This window comes from Nannospalax galili, unplaced genomic scaffold (assembly GCF_000622305.1).
Source record: "Nannospalax galili isolate Female #2095 unplaced genomic scaffold, S.galili_v1.0 scaffold1688, whole genome shotgun sequence".
Taxonomy (NCBI): Eukaryota; Metazoa; Chordata; class Mammalia; order Rodentia; family Spalacidae; genus Nannospalax; species Nannospalax galili.
In genome coordinates, this window is record NW_008358621.1 from 1,994,653 (window position 1) to 2,012,944 (window position 18,292).

General features: G+C 49.4%; 1 protein-coding gene across 2 annotated transcripts in view; it reads right to left on the bottom strand.

The window, feature by feature from the left end:
• Positions 1 to 15,364: 15,364 nt before the first annotated feature.
• Pla2g2d (phospholipase A2 group IID) overlaps positions 15,365 to 18,292 on the bottom strand; it is a 21,815-nt gene continuing 18,887 nt past the window's right edge. Inside the window, exons 2-4 of one of the 2 annotated variants that reach the window (XM_008821851.3) lie at positions 17,825 to 17,969; positions 17,180 to 17,286; positions 15,365 to 15,983 (exon numbers count right to left, since the gene is read on the bottom strand). In XM_008821851.3, the coding sequence (XP_008820073.1) occupies positions 15,838 to 15,983; positions 17,180 to 17,286; positions 17,825 to 17,969 (398 nt within the window). In that variant the 3' untranslated portion in view covers positions 15,365 to 15,837. The remainder of the gene's footprint in view (positions 15,984 to 17,179; positions 17,287 to 17,824; positions 17,970 to 18,292) is intronic. The other variant, XM_029558040.1, reaches the window with a different exon arrangement.

The window sequence follows — 18,292 nt, forward strand, 5'->3', positions numbered from 1 at the left end:
GGCAAAAGGATCCCTCTGAGATCGAGGCCAGCGTGGCCTACATAGAGAGTACCAGGACAGCTGGGGCTGCAGGGAGCCCGTCTCATATATAGTAACACACACACACACACACACACACACACACACACACACACACACACTTACACACTGGAGGAGAAAAAAATGAACTTGAGGCTTTAAATTCTCATTCAAGATCCACAGAAGGGACCCCAGTGCTTTCTTGCCAACTAGACAGAAAACAGGTGCTGGTCAGGAAGCCAGGGTGGGAGAGTGCTCGGGAGCCTCCAGATGGGGCAGCTGTTCCAAGTTGGTTAGGGCAGATCAGCATCGCCCCCTGACATCTGTCTGACTGATGTCTGTCTGTGTGACTTGTTCTCTACAACTGTTCATGAACTGTCAGATGCACTGGCTTTTGGCTGTCAGGCCCATTCTTCCCACTTTGCAATGGCCACGAAACAGCCATATCCATCCTTCTAAGGACCAAGGGGGACTTGGACTGGGTTATCTTTCAATCTACAGGATATCACACTGGTCTGTCCCACAGGTCTTGTGTCCCATGGACCTGATAACTGGAAAGAAATAACTTCCTTCTTCCTTCCTTCCTTCCTTCCTTCCTTCCCTCCTTCTTCCTTCTGTCCCTCCCTCCCTCCATCCCTCCCTCCCTCCCTTCTCCCCCTTCCTCCTCCTTCCTCTCTCTTTTATTCTTTTTTTATCGCTTTATTTTTTTAAAAAAAACATATTTATTTATTTATTTTTATTTTATGTACGAATGTATTGCCTGCATGTATATGAGTGCACCCGTGGTGTGCAATGCCGCAGAGGTCAGAAGAGGATTTCAGATTCCTCTGGAACTGGAGTTAAGGATGGTTTGTAGCCATCATGTGGGTGCTGGGAATCAAACCTGGGTCCTCTGCAAGAGCAGTCAGTGCTGAGCCATCTCTCCAGCTGATTGCTTTATTTTTATGTGTATGAGTGTTTTGCTTGCATGAACCCATATATACAATGCCTACAGAGGCTAGAAGAGGGCGGAGGATCCCCTGGAATTGGAGTTACAGATGGTTCTTAGGTGCCATGTAGGTGCTGGAAACCAAACTCAGGTCCTCTGTAAGAGCAGCAAATGCTCTTAACATCTGAGCCATCTCTCTAGCCCCCTATTCTTTCTTTCTTGAGGAGATTGAGACACTATCTTACTATGTATTTTTGTCAGTCATGGACCAGTATGGCCTCGAATTTGCAGTGATTCTCCTGCCTCTGTCTCCTGAGTGTAGGATTATAGGCGTGGGCCCCATGTCCAGCTGAAATGAGAACTTTACATTCAATCAGAAGACACAAGGTTGCCTTGAGGGTAAAAACAGATCCCATGAAAAACACAGGACTTGCTGTCTCTGTAGCATTTCAAGGGGCCTCATGGCCTAGAGTATGTCAAGGTACTTATTTCAAGAGGTGTTGCTGCTCATGAAATGGGTATTTGTTGTTGGGAGCAATGTGTGATTCCACCGTGAAGAGAAGTGATCATGGAGATGCCTGGAATCAGTCCTGAAGGCACGTGAAGTGGCATGGAGCAGGAGCACAGATGCCCTGACTCCACGCCTGCCACTTTACTTCAAGAGTGAGCTCCCTGTGATCCGTGGGCTGTGCCAGGAAACCCAAGTCAATCTTGCAGATACCTGCCGACACTCCGTGCAGTTCTGCAGAGGCCTGCCTGTCTAAGTAAGACGTGCTAATGTGATTGGTCTTCCAATTCTGTGTTTTAGTTAGAAGTTTTCAAAAGGGAACTGGGGATGGGTGTGGTACTACACAACTGTAATCCCAGCACTTAGGAGGTAGAGGCAGAAGGATCAAAAGTTTAAGGTCATCCGCAGCTACACAGAGTTCAAGACCAGCGTGGACTACTTGAGATCCCATCTCAAAAAAAAAAAAATTAAATGAAATTTTAAAAGTACTGGATAGATGGCTCAGCTGTTAAGAGTGCTTACTGCTCTTGAGGAAAACCCAAGTTCTCACAATTGCCTGTAACTCCAGCTCTAGGGGACACAGCACCCTTTTCTGGACTCCACAGACACCGGCACTCATGTGCACAGACCCACACACAAACACACATACATATACATACTTAAAAATAAGTGGCTGCACATGGTGGCACATGCCTTTAATCCCAGCATTTAGGAGGCAGAGGCAGGCAGATCTCTGTGAGATCAAGGTCCATATATATGGAGTTCCTATCCTCTCCAGGTGACCTGAGGCCTGTGATTTCAGTTCTCTGTGCCTCGGTTTCCTCAGCTGTTCAATGGGCTAACAAACACCTTCCTCATTAAATGCTTGCTGTGAGTATCTGATAAAGTAAGGTACACAAAGTGTGTAGTATATTGCATACAGCAGGCACTCAATAAATGGTACATGTCACAGCAGTGGACCACCAACACCAACCCTGAGAGCTTTACCTGTTATATCAGTTCTAAACACGAGTGCCAAGAGCTGAGTCAGCTGTGAGGAGGTGGGAGGAGACCTTCTCCTCTTCCCAGCCCCCAGGCTCCATGAAGGACCTCAGTGGGTGTGGCTGGGGTAGCACCCAAATGGTATAGTTCTCCCTTGGGGGAGCACTGGTGAGCTCTCAGGAGGAAGCAGCAGCAGTTGTGAGCAAGGTGGCACCTGCAGAGAGGCCCTAGCTGAGCCCAGGGCAAACAGACCTGTGACTGGCCCCCAAAGACTGCTTGTTCCCACACTCTAGCCTTTACCTATGCAATGCAGCAGGTCAGGAGCACCAGCTGCACCTCACCAGCCTAAGTCTTCTGAGCACTGAGCACTACGGCTCTGCTCCAATGTTCCCTCCAGGGTAGCAATGTAATGCCCAGGGTCTCCAGCAGGGGTCTTCCTTCCTCTTCTGGTCTCCCAGCGAGTCCTGCAATACACTTACTAAGCACCTACTGATGTCAGCTGGGTTAGGCCCAGCCACCACTTGCCAGTCCGTCCATCCGAAGGCTCACACTAAGTCAGGGACTGACTCACAGCAGATGAGTGTCATTTTGTGATGGAGACAACAGACAGAGTGGAGGAGCTGTCTTGAACCAACAGGCTACTGTTTACACAGGAAGGTGGTGGCCTGCTAAGGACCCCTGGTGTCCATGTCCACCAACACAGGCCAGTACCTGGTGAATATGAAGGACCTGATTTATATCCCCCAGCACCATTCTCTAACATGGAGCCTTGTGACTCTGGCTCAGAAAAGCCAGCTTCCCAAGGGGCACAGGCCAGCCTAGTAGAGAAGGAAAAGCTCTGCCCACTTGGAGCCTGGGGGAGCTCTGTGGCTGTCCCAGGGACGGACAAGTACAAGGACCATTTCAGAATGGCCAGATTCCCAAGTGATCAGACCTGCTAGTCTGGGGCCATCAGGGAGAAACACGTCCTGGGAGGATGAGCAGGTCACACACAGCATACTTTTGTTACTCCTAGATAAAGAATAGGCGGAGCTCCCTGATGCTCACATATACCCATGGGAGTACCATGACACCCCCCCACACACCCAAGTCTGGAACAACCTGTGGTCCTGGCACTAGTTTTCCAGGTCTCTGAGGTTGGGACACTGTCCCAGAGGTCAGAGTGCAGGAGGCATGTCCTACTGTGAACATAGAACACACCGCTGCCATCCTCCTCCTCCTCGGGCCATCTTTTTAAAAAATATCTTATTTTTATTTTATGTGTATGCGTACATTGCCTATATATATGTAAGTGCACCCGTGTCGTGCAATGCCTGCAGAGGATGGAAGAGGCTGTTGGATGCCCTGGAACTGGAGTTACAGACAGTTGTTAGCTGCCATGTGGGTGCTGGGATTTGAAGCCAGGTCCTCTGCAAGAGCAGCTGGTGCTCTTAACTACTGAGCCATCTCTCCAGCTCCTCACAGGCCCATCTTATCCCTTTAACTTTAAACTTTTGTCATCTTTTATAATAGAGTATTTTCTTACATGTCCCTCACTTCTCTGCCTTTTAGAACTGAACACACACCTGTAACTTCCCATCTTTTTCTTTTTGTGTATAAGTGTGTGCGTGCACATGTGTGTGTGTGTGTGTGTGTGTGTGTGTGTGAATATGTGGAGGGTGCGTGTGACTGTGTGAGCAAGTACATGTAGAGACCAGAGTTTAATACTGGGTGTTTTCCTCAATGGCTTTCCGCCTTATTTTCTGAGACAAGGTCTGTCACCGAGCTTGCCGGTTTAGGTATGCTAGTTGATCAGCAAACACCAGGTACCCACGCATCTCCACTTCCGCCAATGATGGGATTACAGCTGCTCCGTACTGTGCCAGGATTTTTTACATGTGTTCCGGGAGATCAAACTCAGCTCTTCATACTCCCGTGATAAGTACTTTAAAGACTGAATCATCGCCCCTGCCCCTTCTTCCCCTTTTCTGAATGGTTCTGGGTCATCAGGTTAATCCCCCTGCACTGACCAACAGCTGCCTCATTTGGTCCAGAAAAGAGCTTAGTGGGATATGAGATGGATGTTAGAGGAAGAAAGGTCACATTTTACAGTCACTATTCATCCTTCCAAAGTGGCAAACTCTGGGAATCAAGTCTGAGCATCCGACCCAGAGAATTTCAGAATTGTTTTTCTCTGTCTAAAACTTGTTGAGTCATCAATCCCGAACTGCTGATCTAGTAAATTCAGAATGTTGCACAACTGGTTTCCCATGAACCAAAGCGAGCCAGCTGCTGGACGCCAAACTCACTCAGGTTTCAAATAAACCTGTTGGCTGTAAACTGTGAGCCTGTCATTACCTTCCAGAGCATCTCTCAATCTAGATAGTCCTGCTGCTCTGTAGAACATCCAGAGTTCCAAAGATTTGTTCCCATGTGGAACTCCTCAGACCTTTGAGCATGCTGTCCTTCTTCCAAGCCTTTTGAGATCCCTGACTAGGTTGAGACTTCCCAGCAGCCGACTTGACTGAGTGGGAAACTGAGAGGCAGAGGAAAGTGTCTTATGGAAGGTTGTACCTGAATGTATACGGAAGCTGGACCTGAGCAGTCCCAGCAACCAGACATGGCTCCTTGTAGCAGCCTGATAGGGCAACTTGTGGGATCAAGGCTGAGTGGTCCCAACCTCTTCTGTGTGTCCCAGTGCCTTGCCTGGAGCCTGATGTGATGGAAGGCTCGGCCAGCCTGGCTGTTGTCCTAGGAGGGGAGTTACCTCTCAGTGTCATCCATGAGCTACCCCTGGCTCCCCAGGCTAGAGTGACAGTTGAGGGATCATTTTCCCATGCCTTCCTAGATCATCTCATAGAGCTCAAACAAGCTGCCCTGGGTAATGATGAGCCCTCTGGAAACGGAAGGACACAGCCATAAAAAGTGTCAATAAAACACGTCACCTGCCACCCTGGATGCTGATGCTGATGACACCAATGATGACTGTCACCAACACAATAGGACAGCAGTTGCTGGGTTCCATGCTGGACTCCACACAACAAAGTATGCCAAGTGTGCTCCAGAAATTCCATCACTGGGGTAGGGACAACACTGTAAACTTCCTCCTCATGGGTCAAGAAACAGGCTTGGAGAGTGTCATTGGCTTGTGTCCAGGATGTAGTGGGAGGACAGGAGACCCCAGAGCTGACAATCCTGTGTTTGGGAGCCTGAGCCCCCATGATTAGCCGTGACACTGGTGTTCTCCTGCCATCCTTTCATGCAGCACATCCCCGAGGGTTGAGAGACAAGCAATGGTGGCTTTGTGTTATCTACTCATTTTTCTATTTAGTAGTAGTTGTTTTCTCCTTCGTCTTGTTAGTGTTGGTGGGGACTTGCAGGCTCGTGCTGGAAAGGAAAAAGGTGTCCTCTACCCTCTTATGTTCACTCACTGGGGGCATGTGATGGCTAATCTTGGTTATTAAGCTGACATGGCTGAGAAGAGGAAATTCTTCAGTTTGAAGAATTTCCTCCTTCAGCTGGCCTGCAGGTCTGTCTGTAGGGCATTGTCTTGATTGTTAATTGATGTAGGGCCAGCCCACTGTGGGCGGTACCATCCCTAGGTGAGCCTGGACTCTATAAGAATGGCCACTCCGATGGGAGCCTGGCAGCAAGCCAGTAAGCAGGCTGCCTCCAGGTTTCTGCTTCTAGTTCTTGCCTTGGCTTCCTTCAATGATGGACTATAACCTGTAGGCTGTAATAACCCCCTTCCTCTTCAAGGTGGTTTTGGTCAGTTTTATCACAGCAACAGAAAGCTAACCAGAGCAGGACCTTCAATTAAACTAGCAAAGGACAGATTAACAGGAGACACTCCCTGAACAAGGGGACCTGAGGAAATGTTGTTTTCCTAACCCCCACTCAAGGAGCTGAACCTGCTGCTGGGGAGCTTCTCTCTCCCTTCTATTCTTCAATACTCAGCGCTGGGGCATCTTGGGGCCAGGGGGTGCACTCACCACAGTCCATCAGCAGAGCCAGGACCATCTGTGACTTCATCTCAAGATAACCCTCTGCCCCACCTCAGCCTCAGTCCCTGGAAGGGGCTCTGGAAGAGGGAGCTCCTCCTGGAGACTAACCCCTAATTCCACATCAGTGGCCTCTTGGGAACACGGGGCTATTCTCTGAAAAGATAGAAGACTGGTTTCTTGTTTTGCTTTTGATGTTTTTGAGCTAGGGCCTCCCATTGCCCAGGCTGTCCTCAAATGTGCTATGCTGTGGAGGCTGACATTGAAGTTCCCACCCCATGCTTTCATGTCCTAGGGCTGGGATTATAGGTGTGCCACCATGCCTGGCCTAAGAGGACCCATTTCAGATCATGGGAGGGGACTAAGAGATTATAAAACATGCCCCTTTCCAATCTGCCTACCCACCTCTGTCACCCTATATCAGGGACATAGACAGATACATTTGTGTCTTTCCACAATATCAGAATTTATTGACTAACAATAAATTCCCAAGATGCAGAGGCTTTAATGGTAGCAATTTGCCAGATATCCCACCTACCTTAGTCATCTGGCCAAAGAGAATACAGGCTCTTTATTCTAATCTTAATGATTAATATTCACTCTCATATCACACAATAAATATCTCCCTATATATATTTGCAAATATGTGGTTAACAGAATGAGTAAAAGCTAAAGAGGCTATTTCAGAGTTTAAGACGTTTCAGAAGTGGGCAGATAGAAATTTAAGTAGAGTCTATTGATAAGACAGTGAACCCAAAATTAGTCACAAAGAACATGCTGTTGCTGTGGAGATCGGCCGAAGGGGAATCAGGGCTGAGAATCAAGACAGTCAGCTTCAGAAAAAAAGGACAGAACTGGGTCAGAGCAGGAGGACAGGTTGGGTTCAGGTCTGGATGGGTGAGCAGGGGGATGGCAGAAGGCAGTTGAGTAGGCTTCATCAAAGCAGGGGATGGAGCTGAGCTGAAGCCCCAGGGACAGTTGGGAGTTCTCTGTTGGTCATTGAGACAGAGAGAGAGAGAGAGAGAGAGAGAGAGAGAGAGAGAGAGACAGACACAGACAGACAGACAGACACAGGCCTGATATCAGATGAGAGGTGGGGCTGTTGCCATCATGGTCTTTTGATGTCCATCATTGTATGGGGTCTAGGTGAAGGAGTTACACCCTTTTCCTGGTCTGGTAAGTTCTTGGGCTTGGTTTCCCCAATATGATTTTAATACATCCATGTGCCTCTACAGCCTCAATTCTCATGGATATAGTTCTTGCCTGCCACCTTTTCTATTCCTAGGAATAAGTCAGTTGTCAGTCTGCGCTGAGTGGGTGGTGCTGGAGAGATGGTTGCTTACCTATTCACGATCTTCCTCCACCCTCAAACAATAGAGTCAAAGGCGACTTGTAAAATGGAGTCCCTGGGGGCAAGGCACAGCCTGAAAAACTACTGCTTTACACAACATGCAGTAACCTAGAACCAAGCCTGACCTCTACACTGTCCAATCTTCCCATGAATGGGAAGTAGAAGAGAGAAGGGGATTTGCTCAAAAATTCCAACTCATGGCTAGACAGCATCACCCCTGTCCTATACATCACAAACTGAGGATCAGAGAAGTAAAGTCAGTAAAGCCCTGGACCACACAGCTAGAAAGTGGCACGACTGAGAGAAATAACATGGGCTTTCCTAGAAGGCCTTATTCATTCATTTTGTTCATTCACTTAGAATTTCCTGGCCTCCCCCATTGCTGTGGATGCTGGCGAAGCTGTAGTCCATCATCACTGGGGGTGCTTGGGGTGCTGGGGTCTGTCATCACTGTGGATGCTGAGGATGCTGCAGTTCATCATCCCTGGGGATGCTGGGGATGCTGGAATCTAGTATCACTGTGGATACTGGGGAGGCTGGGGTCAGTTATCACTGTGGATGCTGGGGAGGCTACAGTCCATCATCTCTGTGGATGCTGGAGTCAGATACTGCAGTGTATGATCTCTGGGGATGCTGGGGAGGCTGCTGTCCATCACCGCCTTGCCTTCGTGCATATGCTAGTTGATGGGGATATGGAAGAAGGAAAGGCTGAATGAGTGAATGAACAAGAACCATCAGAAAATGCAAAACAGCAGAAGGGTCTTGGCAAGTTGAATGTTAGACTGGACTCCACAGTGAGTTTCAGGTCAGAGCAAGATACATAGTGAGACCCTATGAAAGAAAAGAAAAGAAAGAAAGAAAGAAGAAAGAAAGAAAAGAAGGGAAGGAATGGAAGGGAGGGGAGGGGCGGAGGAAAGAAAGAATAAAAATAGAAATTAGACATGACTAGTCAGTGAATAAATTTGTCAAATTGAACTATGTAGAAAAAATGATTTTAAAAGAGTTTTGTTCTGGGGAGAGGGTTTTTGTAACCCGAAATTTTTTCCTTTTTTCTTTCTTGTTCAAAATTTTATCAGGGACTGAAGTGGTAACTCAGTGGTTAGGAGCACTTGCTGTTCTTGCAGAAGACCCAAGATTGGTTCCTAGTACCCATGTTGGGTGGCTCACAACCACCTGTAATTCCAGCTCCAGGGGATCCAACGCCCTCTCTGTGGATATTGCACTCACATGTACATACCCACACACACATGCACATAACCAAAAATAAAATGCGTTTTTAAAACAAAACTACTATGAATTATAGTGTTATTTGGCATGTAAATTGTATTGCTATACAATTGTTTTTTAAAATAAAAGAAAAATGCAAAGCAGAGATGTAACACAGGAGGGGAAGGGGACAGCCCAGGGTGGGGAGGGCTGTTTTCTTCCTGGACAGCTGAGCTGGGGAGGGCAGGGGTTGGGAGGGTCCTGTCTTACCATGTTCTGGGGAAGCTGCAAGTATTTCCCAGCAGAGGCTCTGAGATAAGCTAAAAAGCCAGGAACCCGAAGCTGGAAGACATCCAAGAGGAAGCCTCCCTGGCCAGCTGTGAGGTTCTCAGATGGCTTTAAAATATCTTCCATCTCCTCCTCCTCCTCCTTTTTCTTCAAGACAGGGTCTCCCTGTAGCCCCAGCTATCCTAGAACTCTCGAAGTATACTAGACTGGCCTTGATTTCACAGAGACCCACTTGTTTCTGCTCCCCAAGTGCTGGGATTAAAACAATGCACTATCACGCCTGGGCTTCCTCTGGGTTTTCTAAAAATGAAAATAGAAGCCTTTAATCCTAGCACTTGGGAAGCAGAGGCAGCCAGATCTCTGTGAGATCAAAGGCAAGCCTGGTCTACATAGCGAGTTCTGAACCAGCTGAAGCTACAGGGAGACCCTGTCTCAAAACAAACAACAACAACAATAAGAGAGAGAGAGAGAGAGAGAGAGAGAGAGAGAGAGAGAGAGAGAGAGAGAGAATGAACCCAGAGAAGAGCTGAAGAGCTAGAGCTGTAGCTCAGCTGGTAGAGTGCTCACCTGGCACACACCGAGATAAGGAGGCCTAGCACCCACTCCATAAACTGGTGTGGTGCGGCACACCTGTAATCCCAGCACTCCGGAACTAGAGGCAGAAGAGTCAGGAATTTAAGGTCAATCCTCCACTACACAGCAAATTCGAGGCCAGTGGAGGCTGTATGAGATCCTGCCATAAACAACTAAGAAATAAACAATCCAGCAGATTCTATGTAGAGTGAGCCAGTCAGGCCATACCCCAGGAGTGATAGAGCAGCCAGGTCCTGATCAGGGCTGTTCAGGCTGCCTGGGGGTCAGGGGTACTCATCAACCCCCAGGAATGAGGGAGGATGGCAGGAATCCCAAGTGCAAATGCCCTACTGTCTCATCATCTCTCAAGAGGACACTGAGATAGGGTGTGGGGCGGCAGGAGCCCAGCCACACATGCTTGTATCAATAAGGAGGGGAAGATGGATGGAAGGAACACAGGTATTTGGAGCAGAATCCAGCTGGAAAAACAGGCAGGGACGGATCAAAGCCATTGCCAGTTGCTCCACCCAAGTTGATCTTTGGAGGCAGAGCCCTGAGTCCCCAAGACCTGAGGATTGCATCAGCCAAGGGGTGGGAAGAGGCCTAAAGTAGGGTTCTTTCTGAGCCCCATTTGAATGCTCTACCCACTTTTTTGGTGGTACTGGGGGTGGAACCCAGGACCTCATATTAAGTAAGCACTCTACCACTGAGCCCCAGCCCCAGTTCTTTGGAGTTTTTATTTTAATTTTTAAAAAGACTTATGTGTTTACTAATTGATTTATTTGTGTATGCATATGTTTGAATGCCTGTGCATTTGCACAGAGGCCAGAAGGATTCTGGGGTCTTCTAAAAAATATTTTTTTTAATTTTTAATTTTTTTTTGTCTTTTTGAGGCAGGGTCTCCCTGTAGCCCCAGCTGTTCTGGAACTCACTATGTAGACCAGGCTGGCCTTGAACTCACAGAGATCTGCCTGCCTCTGCCTCCCGAGTGCTGGGATTAAAGGTCTGTGCCACCATGCCCGGCTTATTCATTATTTTTATTTTATGTGTATGAGTGTATTGCTTGCATCTATATAAGTGCACCCATGTTGTGCAATGTCTGCAGAGGTCAGAAGAGGGCGTTGGAACCCCTGGAAATAGAGTTACAGATAGTTGTTAGCCACTATGTGAGTGCTAGGATTCAAACCCGGGTCCTCTGCAAGAGCAGTCAAGTGCTCTTAACCACTGAGCCATTGCTCCAGCCCTGGATTCTGGAGCATTTCTCTATTACTCTTCACCTATTCCTTTGAGGAAGGGTCTCTCCCTGAATCTGGGTTTCTTGTGTTTTCTCAGCTAGGCTGGGAGTCAGCAAGCCTCAGTGATCTTCCTGTCTCCACTGTCCTTGGAGCCGGGGTTACAGATGCATAGGATATGATGCCTGCCGTGTGGTTTCTGGGATCCTGTCTCTGGTCTTTATGACTGTGCAGCAAGCGCTCTTAACGGCTGAGCTGTCTCTTCAACCTCCGAAGGTTTTATTTTGAAGCAGGGCCTCACTAAATTTCCCAGTCTGGCTCTGAACTCACTCTGCAGCCCAAACTGGCTGTGAACTTGGAAATCTCCTACCTCTGTCTTCTCAGTACCCTGTACCACTAGGCTTGGCTTGAGTGTCACTATTGTCATCCATGGGATTATCGCCGGTTTCCCTGGTCCCTAGCATTGCTCCACCCCACGCCCACTGCCCGGTCCCTGGGCATGGCTAATCCCCTGTAGGGCTATCTGGGCTGAGTCAGAAGCTGTCCCAGTAAAGAGTGTGGGAGTCAGGGTGGGACAGGGCCCTGCAGCCAGAGGGCTCTGGGTTCGAACTCCAGCCTTGGCACTTATCAGCAGGTGATTCATTCCTGAAGTCTTTGTTTCTACAGAACAGGTAACAGCGCCAGTGTCTGGGGAAGTGAGAAAGTGGGTGTCGTGGATGTTTGAGGTCAGGTGTTCAGCGCCTGCCTGTCCTCCCCGATGGGGTGACCCATGGTAGAACTGCGCTAGAGGGATCAGGAAGCCTGAACGCTACTTCCTCCTGCCCCCTCATTGATTCAGGTGCTGGAAGGAGATGTGGATGGAGAACAATATCCCCTGGGAGTCTCTCCTTCCTTTCTGCCTCTTACCTAATTCCAATAATAGGAATTATTATTGTAATCTGTAAGCAGGAAGATCTCCTCTTGCCTTGGGGTCCATAGTCCTGGCTGCCTGAGACCCTGCCTGCCTGTCTTGGTCCTGAGTCCTGTTTCTTACCTACAAGATACCAGGCCTGTACTAGGTGACCAGATGGTCACAGGGGTAGGGTGGTCGGAGCACAGCTCTGCCCCGGCCCTATCTTATCCATTGGCACATCTCAATCCTCAGCCTGGACTGGCCACTCTCTCACCGGCCTCCAATATCCTGATGCTATCAGCCACTCATCCTCTGGGACATTAACAGTCACATCTGTTGTGAATGAACTATGTCAGAAACATAGTTTCTGTGTCTTTCCATAATCCAGAACCCACTGGATAACAATAAATTCACAGGCTACATATAATTCATGAGTGACATCAGTGTCTGCTGATTTTCTTGGCCACAATTTACCAAGTAATCCCAGTTGCCCTTGGGAGCAGGGCTGTTGGCAATCAGGTTCTTTTATGCCAATCTTAGGTATTAATACTAACTCCCAGACCACAATCCACACTTCACCCAGGGTAAAGAATGGCTGAAAAGGGGGTTAAAGAGGCTGCAGGGGTCCGAGAGGCCTTACTGGAAGCAGAGGTAAGAGTCATGCAGGTGGGTGAATAAGATGTTAAGAACACAGTGGGAGAGTGGCTGGAGGCCAGCAGAGCAGCAGAGCTGGTCAAGGCAAGTCGAGGCAGACATAGGACAAGGAACTGATAGCAACTCAGGTTCTCTGCCTGTGGGTCCTTTGACTCACCCACCTGGGGGGCCAGATGAGGCAGGTGGCCCTCCTTTTATGGGATCCAGGTGAGGGTGTTGCATCCTTCCTAGGTCTGGTGTGCCATAAACTCATGGACCTGGTTTTTCTTTTGGTTTTCTTTAGAGGCAGAGTCTCTAGCCCAGGCTAGCCTTAACTCAGTAAATAGTCAAGGATGACCTTGAACTTCTGATCTTCCTGTTCTACCTCCTAAGTTCTGGGATTGTAGGTATATACTACCAAGCCCAGTTTTATTTGGTGGGGAGGATTGAACCCAGGCCTTCATACATGCTGGCAAGCAGTCTACACACTGAGCTACATCCCCAGCCCCTCTGAGGTGCTGTCAATGCGCTGATACTCCCAAGCACTCCTGACTTACTTTCACAAGTTCCTATTCAGCACTCTCTGGCTTCAGTGAATATGGTGTTTAACATCCTGTGCCTCATAGTTCATGCTAAACAGGTGGTGTCTGTGTGCTTAGTAAGATCCTGTCATCCTGCCTCAGCATTTGCTCAAAATATAGCCAGCTTCTGCTCTATAACATGGGATCACTCGAGCAAGGCCAAGCCTCAAATCCACCAAACTGAGAGCAGGGCACGGGCATGGTCTCCACATCCTTTCAGGGGTAAATAAACCCTGAGGAGCCTAGATCAACCAGGGTTTGCCTACTGTCTTGGGCCAGCTCAATTTAGGGGGGTGGCTAGCCCCTAGTGGAAGGTGGGAGAGACAGTATTTGAACTGGGTCCTGTCTGAGGTCTGGAGTTATGGTTGCCATCTTGGAGTGATGAGGACCCTGCTCAGGAACACAACTGGCACGGTGAGCGAGGGCAGCCCAGGAAGCTGCGGGAAAGATACGGGCTCAGATGACATCATCAAGCAAACATAGAGCCAAGCTTGGAGCACCCCTCACACCATCCCTACCCCATCCATCCCCAACCCCGTCCATCCCCAACCTCCAGCCTCTTTTTTGACACAGGGTCTCATATGGCCCAGACTAGCTCTATGCAGCTGAGGATGACTGATAGGTAAAAAGTTGGCGGAGAAAGAGCGAATGGATGATGAGGCACCGAGACACAGCTAAAACTCCATCAAAATAGGGTTTATTAGCAAAGGAACACATGGGACAGATTCCCTTCCGGGCAGGGAAAACGTCTGCCTGGGTCTTGAGCTGGGGTCTTTTAAAAAGGGAGGCTTCTGCTTCCTGCAGAAGGCGGGAAGATGTATTTTTTTTTTAAGATGTATTTTTTTTTTTCAAAAGTTGGGCGGGGTGGGAGGGGGAATGGGAGAGCAGGACTGTTAAAACCTGTCCTATAGAGATCACAGGGGAAGCCAGCTGTGTTGGCCAAACAGTGGAGAAAAGTCTGCTTCTCTTGACATCAAAGACCAAGGTGCTTATCAGCTAGGTTCCCCTTTCTCAGGAGCATGAGACGTCCTTGGGATCCTGTTGGTGAGGGGGCAGGGCTATCTGAACCTTAACAATGACCTTGACCTTCTGACCTTTCTGCCTTCACCTCCTGAGCCTGGGATTACAAGCACAGACCATCATACTAGTTTTGTGCACGCTGCCAGGCACTGTGCTCAGAGCTGTTTGGATGCTAACCTTACTGAGTGCCCATACTGACCTTATTTTCTTCCTGTGTTCATCTCTACCTTACAAGGAAATGGTGAGCCCTTGGTAAGGTACTGGGTCAGTCTCCAGCTTTGAAATCGCCACCCCTCTTGTCTCTGCCTTCCTTACAATCATGCCCCGCTTAGAATATTTTAAAAAATAGACTTCGGATATAGAAAACAGCAGTTTTCAGTTTGTAGCAATGTTGGCTGGAATGTAAAGAGATTCCCCTAGACTCTGTTTCCCTGCCATGCTCATGGTCCCCCACCAAAGTGGACATTTCAACCATGGGAATTTGAACCCAGAACCCGTAGTTGGGAATTCCTCATGCACTGCCTCACTCGAGCCACTGGCTTTTAAGAAATCTGTTCCGTCAAGGTCATTCACTGCCTGAAGTGTGCCACAGACTGGAAGGTGTAGGTGGCTCGAGGTGTCTTGGCCCCCTGTCTGGAAACACAGCTAATGACCCAGGAATGACAGGCCATGGGTCCTCTTTAAAAGGTATTGTTACCAGGCAAATACCAGCTAAGACTCTTGACGGACAGCCCTTTTGACAACCAGTGTTCTGTGTGAGACAATGTACCAAACAAACCAGCTGCGCAGGGCTCCCAGTTGCAGTAGAGAAGAGGAAAGTGGACTGAACTGGTTTGAGCTAGAAAGGCCACCCTGTATAGCTGCTACCCCGGAGAGCTCATGAATAATCTTCCCCTTCAACACTTATCCCCACCCATCTCCCTTCCTTTAAAGATGAATCCCCTCCCCTACTCCCCCCCAAAATCTTTGGATGGAAACTTAATCTTCCAGGGATTCCTTGAACCTCCTGATTTCCTTCCAGGATGAGCTTTCCTTGGCTGCTTAATTGTTTCTATGTTTTGTTTTTCGGTCCAGGAAAGGGAGGAAGAACCCAGCCTGGGTCAGAAATCCGTAAATGTTACCAGTCTGCAGTGTGTTCCCCAGCACAGAGCCCAAGGCAAGGCTTCTTGTGCCAGTGGTTTATTGAGAGAGCTCTTTGGGAAACATTTCCAGGGAAGCAGGAAAGCAGGCCAGGCCCAGGATGTGATGAAACCTGGAGGGGACTGGAGCCTCTGGGACATCTTACTGCCCTGGTCTCAAGAGAAGTTCAGGGCACTGTACCACCTAGATGGTCCAGCACCTTGGGACTGGGGAGAAGGGCCAGGCAGGGGAGGCCTCTGTTCCAGAGGGGACCCCCACCCCCATTCCCACCCCTGGGGGCCCTCATTGCTGTGGGACACCTCTGAGCAAACACAGGAGGCAGTAAAGAGCAGGCCAAGCCCTGGTAGAGGGCTTGAGGGCAGAGGGACCCAGAGGGAGAGGCCAAGGCCCCTTGACCCAGGGAGGGCTTTAAAAACCAGCTGGTCCAGGTGGCTACACACTGGGGCTGGATGGCCTGGACCGGGATAGATGCCAGGGGACAGACAGGCCAGGATGGGCAGGCTCTCCTAGCATGTAGGGGTCTGGCCCTGGCAATGGGACCGCCAGTAGTAACGCAGGCGCTTGTTGTAGCTGTCGATGTTTTGCTTCAGGCACTCGGCTATCTCCTTGTCACAAGCACACAACTGCTGCTCACACCAGCTCCCCTTGTCAGCTGTGGGTGAAAGAAGTGGGGATGGCTCAGTGTCTGTCCCCTTCTGAGACAACCCAGGGGTCTCTAGAAACAGCTCAGTCCCCACTCAACTTTGGAGACCCCCCCATACCTACTTAGATGCTCTGATTCTAGCTCCCTGACAGTGGGGTTGTCCTCCTCTCTGCACACACCTGCCTTGTTACTTAGCATCACATCCATTCACTAAGCAATTATTGAACACCTGCTGAGGGGCTGGTCCTGGAAGGAGAAGCCTGAGCCAATCAGATGAGTGGGGAGGTGGGAGTAGAGAGCCCCAGAATGAACGAATGAATGGGGCCGAGCAGAAGCAAGGGAGATGTGAGCTGCAGGAGGGCAAGGCAGTATCAAGGACCCATGTGAGCTGAGATCTTTAGGGTCTACTCTAGTGAAAACTGGGGTGGGGTGTGAGTGTCCCCAGCAGATGAAGCATCTGTGTCAGCCTCCAGGTGGGAGGGACCACCTGCCTTAGTTTCATCATCTGTAAGATGGGCATCATGACAATGACTGCAGAGGGGGCTGGTGTGAGAATTGAGAAATCAAAGCACTCAGTATACTGGGGGCACTCAGTAAATGCTGGATTATTATCAAGTCCCCAGTAAACAGTGCCTGCTGTCATAAGCTCTTTGGATTCCCAGCCTTGGGATCTGTTCCCTTTTCTTCTGGAGGCACAGCAAACCCCAGGGCCCAGGGCCTGTTCCTGAAGCTGTGTGACCTGGGAACACATCTCCACTCTCGTTTGGGTGTCCTTGACTATGAAGAGGGGAGGATTCGGGTTTCTCTGTCTCCTCATTGGGCTACTGTGAGACCAGGAGTGATGAAGGGAAATCAGTAATGGGGCTCATTGAGAGAATGCTCAGTGGCTGGCATCCTGTGAGGTCTCTCCTGGGACTTCAGTTTAGTTCTTGCGGTAATGTTGGTTAGGTTACTGAGGAGGACACAGAGGCTCAGAGAAGTTAAACAATGCGCTCAGGTCACAGAGCTGCTCAGTCCTGGCTTCTAGACACCACAAGGGTGGGATAATCCTTGGTCCACTCCCCTTCCTGTCTGTCTTTCACTGCCCAGCTGTGCCACTGCTGGGGAGAGGAGCAGAATCAAGTACTTGATGTCTCGCCCCTGAGTCTGTGGAGGCAGGGAGGGCCAGAACACCCCAGCTCCTGCCCCGAGCCTGGGGTACTCACAGCACTGGACAGCGCCCCGGGAAATGTTGTATTTGTAATTGTCCATCATGGCCCTGCACTTGTGGGTCTTCAGGTGGTCATAGCAGCAATCGTGTTTCTGGCAGCACCTGAGGGTGGTGACAGAGGAGGACAGTAGGTGAGGCAGGCAGGGCCCACAGCTGCATGCGTCACTAGCTTACTCTGTTATCTGCTCCACCCATGTGCCCACCTGGGAGGATCGAAGGCCTTTGGGCTCCAGGTTCCCTTGAGGTCACAACAGCTGACATCGACCAGGGATGTCCATGCACCAGGCACCTACGTTTCCTCCACACATTCTTAATCCCCGTGAGCACCCCCGTGATGGAGGTGCTAGTGTTACCCGACTTCACAGATGATGAAATATACTCTGGGAGTCAACCCACTCAGCCAAGGTCATGTGACTTCTCTGGCTGACTCTCAAGGTTGTTGTGAAGGTAACGGAGTTGGGAGCATCATAATCAGATTAGGAAGAGGCTAGGACTTCAGGGATTCTAGGGAACCTTCTAGAAGTCCAGCTCCAGGGGAACTGAGACTGTATCAGCAATGCTCAATGAAATGTGTTTACTAAATGAATCTGTGGACACAGAAGCAAGGAGAGAATCCCAGGTGGGCTTGGGAAGGGCTTACCAGTCTGTGGCATCTTTGGGCTGTCCTTTACCACCAATTCCACAGTGACAACCATAGGGCCAGTAGTAGAAGAGGGGTATCTTCCCAGTCACCTTCCTGATCATCTTGTTCAGGTTCAGGAGCCCTCCCTGGGCTGGAGTGACACCTGCCAGGCATCAGAGCAAGAAGAAAGGGGGCGGTCATGGGGCGGACTGCGAGAGGCTCATGGGACTGGCACCTCTGCTGTGCTGGGTCAAACAAAGGACTCGAAATGATGGCATTATCAAGTAGTGACAACTACTTCTGTTATTAAAAATACAGTGTTGGGGCCAGCGAGGCGGCTCAGTGGGTGAACGTGCTTTTGGCCAAACTTGACAACTTGAGTTCAGGCCTCAGGTCTTAGAAAACAGACTCCCTTAGTTGTCCTCTGTCTTCCACGTGAGCACCATGGCATGTGTGTACCCCCATATATATATATATATATATATA